Raw genomic sequence first — 6000 nt, forward strand, 5'->3', positions numbered from 1 at the left:
GAAGGCGGCTTGCCATCCCGCCGTCACCTCCATCATCTATCAGACAACTTGGAGTTTTATCTATGAGGCAGGAAAGCAGGAGCACGTTCTAAGGGCCCTCCACCTTGGCACAGCACTGGTGGAGGCCATGCCCGGCCACGCTGGGGGTGCAGTCACCCCCAGGGAGGACGGGGCACTAAGTGACCTTCGCTCCGACTCAGGCTCTTCATCCTCCTCCTCCCCCTCCCTCTTCGTGGCTCCTCTGACGGCATCTCCTTCACCTTCGAGCACTTCTATGCCTCAGAGAAACAGGTAGAGCCTCCCACGGTGGATGAGGAGGGAGCTGCACAGTCTTCCGGGGCCAGTGCCGTCCCCCAGGATGCAGCTGGTCCCCAGCGCCAGGGAGGTGATGCGTGACCACCCCACACATCCAAGCGAGGTGCAGCAGAGGCCGTACACCTTAGTCTTTACTGACAGATCCCTGTCCCACCTTTACTCTGTGCCCAGGTCCGCACTCCATCCAGAGTCCTGCAGCAAGAACCACAGCCACGCCCCGAGCAGGAGACCATGGGGCTATCTTTTGGCCCGGATGCTGGAAATGTGCTTTTCAGCCAGAACTTGAGATTGGATTCCAGAGGTCGTGTTTCTGACCAAAGGGAAAAATTCACCCAGAATTTTGCATCATGGTTCTTGCTTCCATGGGGAGAAAAACGGAAAGCAAATCCTGCAATATGGGAAGGACCGTGGTACCTACTTCAGGAGTGTGGACTGTGCTTTGGGGCTTTCCTTGTTTGGGTTATTTTTTTTTCAGTGGAAGTTATCACGTTGCAAAGTTCTATGCATGTGACCTTGACCAAACAACTAGCAGGGCAGGACTATCCGAATACAAACACCGGGTTCCCTCTCGCTCACTCACATCACCTTGTCTGGACGCTCTGAGTTCCCCTATCCGACTGGTGGCCCCAGGCTCAGCTACGTTTGGCCCTCAGCATCTCCCAGGCGGGCAGGAGCTGGCTGGAGTGAGTTCTGCGGGCAGGAGCTGGCTGGAGTGAGTTCTGCGTGTTCGCAAGGCTTGCCCCCACCCACCTTGACTTTTCTCACAGCCGACTGTGGAGCAGCTCTAGATTGTGTAGGGCGCTATTAATCTGTGGCCTCTCTGGATTGTGCTGGGGGGCCCTGCAGGCGGCCCGAACAGGAGAAATCCACCCAGTCATCCATCGGAGAGGCAGAACGAAATGGCTGTTTTAAGGTGTATTTGAAATAATGTTTAAAGCAAAAGAACCAAAAGCCAAAAGGTTTTGTGTTTCATCAATATTTGAGGGAGAGGAGGGAAAGTCCAACACTGGAATCAAGAGTAAGTGGGTTTTTAAAAATCAACGCACACGCATGCACACAGCACACGCCCCCACACAGTGCGCGCGCACACACACACACACACACACACAGAGCAGGTCTTCCCTGGCCAGCTCTTCAATACGGGGAAGGGACCCTAAGGAAAGCTCCCGGGAAGGATGAGTGCATCATGGCCTCTTCGATCTGTGACTAAAACAGCCAGGCTGTTTTACCGCACAACATGCCTAATCAACAACAAAATAAAACTAAAAGTATGTGCTTGTTCGCAGAGCTTGAATCAGTAAAACCTGGCTAAGAGGAGGAACGACAATTTATCGGCCTGGGAATGTACAGGTCTAATGCAAGTGCAAAATTTAGAAATAACTTTCCTGAAAACAAGCAAACAAACAAACAGTTTTCCTTTCCCATAGCAGATGCCGAAGCAGCTTGGGCATCAGCCTTTTGGGGGTGTGGGGGAGTGTCTCTTGACTCATTCTTATTATCAAGTTTATCTTTAATAACATGCGGCCCCAAAGCCCTGCTCAATACCCCCAAACGGCGCTTGTCCAAGTATGTGAACAGAAACCAGCCTGCAGCATGCAGAGATATGCCGCTGCTTTGAAAATTCCATTTTAATTTTACAGAATAAAAAGAAATAAAGAATAAAAGTAGGGCATGTATACTCGGTCTCCTCCAAAAGTACCAGTTCTGATTCTGCAGCCGTAAGGTTACAAGGACCAGGAGTTTGGTCAGTCTCCACCTGCCCTACACACACACACACACACACACACACACACACACACACACACACACACACACACACACACACACACACACACACACACAGCCCTCCCACCTCCGGGCTCAGCTGACAGTCAGTGGCCACTCGGCCCCAGAGGACTGACTCCTATAGGGGGTCCCTCCCACTGAGGGGCCGCAGTCCTGGGTTAGGAGCGGAGCCTCCCGCAGAGCCTGTCACCAAAGACTCGGCGGGGAGAACCAGGTCCCAAGTCCCACACAGGGCTGGTTCCTTCATAACTGTTCTCTGTGTGCAGCTGGTCTCAGGAGGGTGACTACCTGAGCACTCCTGGGACGGAGGGGGGAGAGGAGATAGTACAAGGGGCAGACTTCGGGAGCAGCCAAGTGGGCCAGCAGCTAAGGAGTCAAAAGCTCCAAGAAGAGAGCACGTATTTGGTCTCCCTACCACCACTCCGCCACCCCTGCCTTTGGAGCATCGAGCTGGAGGATGCTCGTCCCTTCCTAAGTAGGCAACCCAGCCAGCACCCCTACCTTCCCGTCGGAAGGGCTTCCCCCTCAGAAGGGTTCCGTCGCTGATTGTACCAGAAAAGGGACACTTGCGGGGTGGACTCAGCCCCAGCAGAGCTGGCCGCGGCCTCCGGGGGCAGGGCTGGGCTAGTCTGCCCGCCGGCAGTGAGAACGGGGAGAAGGAAAATCCCGTGGGTTCCACGCGCACAGAACACAAAGCGCTTTGTGCGCTCCAGGTAACGGCTCGGCTCCCGTTCTCAAAGGGCTGCGCCTCCCCGAAGGTGAACTCTGTGCGGACCCCCAGGAAGGCGGAGCAGCGGGACCCAGACCTTGCCCCCGCAGGCGGGCCGCTGCCCTGCCCACCCGCCAGACCTGCCACTCCACACCCGCCCCTCTGGACCACCTCCTCCTTCCCTGGAATAAGCCAGGGCATTCAAAGTTCGGGGTGCCCTTTCCCGGGACTACCCCGCCCTCACTCTGGGGCGTACGCCCCTCGGGGGACCTTTGTGCTTTGGCATCCCTTGGAGATGAGCTGAGTCAGCAATGAGCAGGTTTCCCCCCACCCTAAACCCGTTCCTCAAAACCCCTGGGATGCGGGCCGCTCATCCCTGACGCCTTCCACCTCTTTGAGCCTCAACTCCGCTTCCGAAGAATTTGGGGTTGCATTCACTCCTCTAAAAGTCAGGTCACAGTGCTGGGTTGTTTTCCTTGGCTTGTTTGTCCTGTGGGGTTTTGTTTTGGTTCCTTTGCTTGTTAACTTGTTTTGTTCTGTTTCGTTGCCTCCCCGGGATCGTTTTTCCTCCCCCCACCCCACCCCATCCCCCAAGAACTGCCCTTTAAGTGGAAGGGGTTTCAGAGAAGAACCTCCGGCTCATCCCTGGGGCCGTTAGGAAAGCCTCCAATCTGCGGAGCCTCGCTCCCCAAGGGGAGCTGAGCCATGAGCTAATGACAATTTTATCTTTCTAATTACCTGAGGATTTGTGTAAATGAGAGAAGCAGGGGGTATGCAAGAATGAGAGAGAAGAGCCTTTCCATCCCGCCCCCGCCCAAACCTTCCCCAAGCTGTTAACTCAAAGGGGTAGAGAAACAGAAAGCCTCGCAATTTCTGAACTTTTTTGCTCGGCCAGCTCTTCACCAGTGCTGGAGCTCCTTGGCTGAATGACTAGCTAAGGAAAGCGTTTGAAAAAAAAAAAAATCCTCCTCAAACCTAAGAAAATAAACAAAGCTGCACCTTAGCATATGCTCGGCCTTTCTGAGCTTCCCAGATTTGGGGTTTGGGTTGTTTTTTTTTTTTTTCCCCCGGCCCATCCCGTCTGGGGGGTTCAAAACTCCGATAGGGACTCGGTTCCCTCGCGGGGGTCAGAAGAGCTCTTCTGGGAGCCAGAGCTAAGGCTTTGTTTCAGCGTTGACTGGATCCCAGGACAGCGGCTCCAGGACCCGGACCGGGTGCGCGGGGGGCTCGCCCCGCCGGGCACCACCTCGGACGGACCGGTAGCTCTCAAGGCGGTCGGGCACGGCCGAGAGCACGTCCCCAGTCCCGGGGCGCAGCGCGGACAGCCCCGGGAACCCCCCCCCGCCTCACCTTGGGGCTTGGAGGCCTCGGTGGCGTTGGGCGGGGTCATGGCGATGCAAACGTCGCCCTCGGGGAACTTGTCGCACTTGAGCATCTCGGGCCAGTAGAAGCCGAAGAACTGCATGACGGGCTCGCACGAGTCTCGCACGGCCTCGCAGAGCCAGCGGCACGGGTAGATGGGCCGGTCCAGGCAGACGGGCGCGAAGAGCGAGCAGAGGAAGACCTGGGTGCCGATGTGGCAGTTCTTGTTGAGCAGGGGCACCCAGCTGCTGGCCTGCTGCTTCACCTCGGCCATGGTCTCGTGCTCCAGCAGGTTGGGCAGCACCATCCTCTTGTAGCCCACGGTGTGGCACAGCCGCAGGTCCACCGGGATGTCCACGCACTGCGGCGGCTTGGTGTAGAAGCGCCCGCTCTGGTACGCGCCGACGTCCGACTGGAAGCTCACGTAGTCGTACTCGCTGGCCGAGCCCGCGGCCAGGAGCCCGGCGGCCAGCGCCAGCAGCGCGCCCGCCGCGGCCCAGCGCCCGCCGCCCATGCTCGGCGCCCCGGCCCCTGCGACGCGGGGCGTCCTCGGCCGCCTCCCCGCGCGCGTCCCGCCGCGAACTTCCAGGAGCCTCCGGGCACAAAAGGCACCGTCCGCACCCGCGCCAGGCGCTGGCGGGGCGACCCTGGGGAGCTCGCGCGGGGAGGCGAGCGCGCGGCCCGAGTGCGGCCCGGCTCCCGAGGCGGCGGGACCCGAGTGTCCGGCGCTCCCGCGGCCGAGCCCTCCGAGCCGCGCCGGCCAATCAGCGCCGGCCGCCGCGAGCGCTCCGGGCCCGCCCGTCAGTCACCCGCGTGGCCGGCCAATCGGCTCGCGGGCGGGAGGGGTCGGCTCCCTAGAACTCAGCGCAGGTCAACACCCCTTAAAAAACAAAACCAAAAAATAAATAAAGGAAGGAAGAAGCGGGGAAAACGAGAAAAAGAAGGGAAAAAAAAAAAGGAAGAGAGACTGGGGACGAAGAGAAGCGTGTGGTGGGTAAAGACGATGTTTAATGCTGCTGTTAACTTGAGTCAGATGGCAGGAAAGTAAGGAACCTTAACAGTACTTGCAAGTCCATGAGATAATCAAGACTTTTTTTTTTTTAAACACTTTCCCCTAACTTTACGCAGCAGCCGCCCATCTCCTCGGTGTTGTTCTCTGTGGCTGCAGACGAAGATGGGCCGTTTCCGACAGACCGGGGCTCAGGAAGGCTGCGGCGAGGGAGGTCTGCTTTTCAACCCCCAGCCCGTGGGGCTCGGCTCCCGCAAGGGCCAGGCGAAGGTGTCGTCGGGCTGTTTGCTGGCTTAAAAAGGCAGCGCCTTTCCAGGTGGGATAACCGGATGACGGCCCTCCGACAACCGGAGGCAGTGTGGCAGGAAAGGGTGCTAACAAAGGTGTTAACTTTGGGAGAACAGTTTAAAAAAAGAAAAAGAGGGAAAAAAAGAGCCCTACTCAGGGCCCAGCCCAAGAGCACGTCTGTGTGTGCACGCATATGCACATTGACATGTTTGTGGTCTAGAAAGCCAAAACATTAAAAACACATGTGCACTTATCAGCGTGGCTTGTGTAAATATCAAGTCCATCACTCAGGCACACATGCTACATTCAGAGCTGGCCCAGGGACCTCAAGTCAAAAGACCAGGGGTTCCGTTAAAGCAGGAAGCAAGAGGGAAGTCTTAGCAGAAACAGCCCATCCTTCCCATCCAGCCCCCCCGGGAAGTGAAGTCCCTCTGCCACTGCCACCTCAGAGTTCCTGGGGCTTCTTTGTATCTTTCAAACGGGACCCTCAGAGGGAGGCTCAAGCTTCAGGGACCTGAAGTGTGACCACGCC

At 57.4% G+C, this 6000-nt stretch overlaps 1 protein-coding gene across 1 annotated transcript in view; it reads right to left on the reverse strand.

The window, feature by feature from the left end:
• SFRP1 (secreted frizzled related protein 1) overlaps positions 1-4697 on the reverse strand; it is a 42275-nt gene extending 37578 nt beyond the window's left edge. The window contains exon 1 of the mRNA XM_060086058.1: positions 4160-4697. Coding sequence (XP_059942041.1) covers positions 4160-4685 — 526 coding nt within the window. The 5' untranslated portion in view covers positions 4686-4697. The remainder of the gene's footprint in view (positions 1-4159) is intronic.
• Between the last annotated feature and the right edge of the window lie 1303 nt (positions 4698-6000).

This window comes from Mesoplodon densirostris, chromosome 20 (assembly GCF_025265405.1).
Source record: "Mesoplodon densirostris isolate mMesDen1 chromosome 20, mMesDen1 primary haplotype, whole genome shotgun sequence".
Lineage (NCBI taxonomy): Eukaryota > Metazoa > Chordata > Mammalia > Artiodactyla > Ziphiidae > Mesoplodon > Mesoplodon densirostris.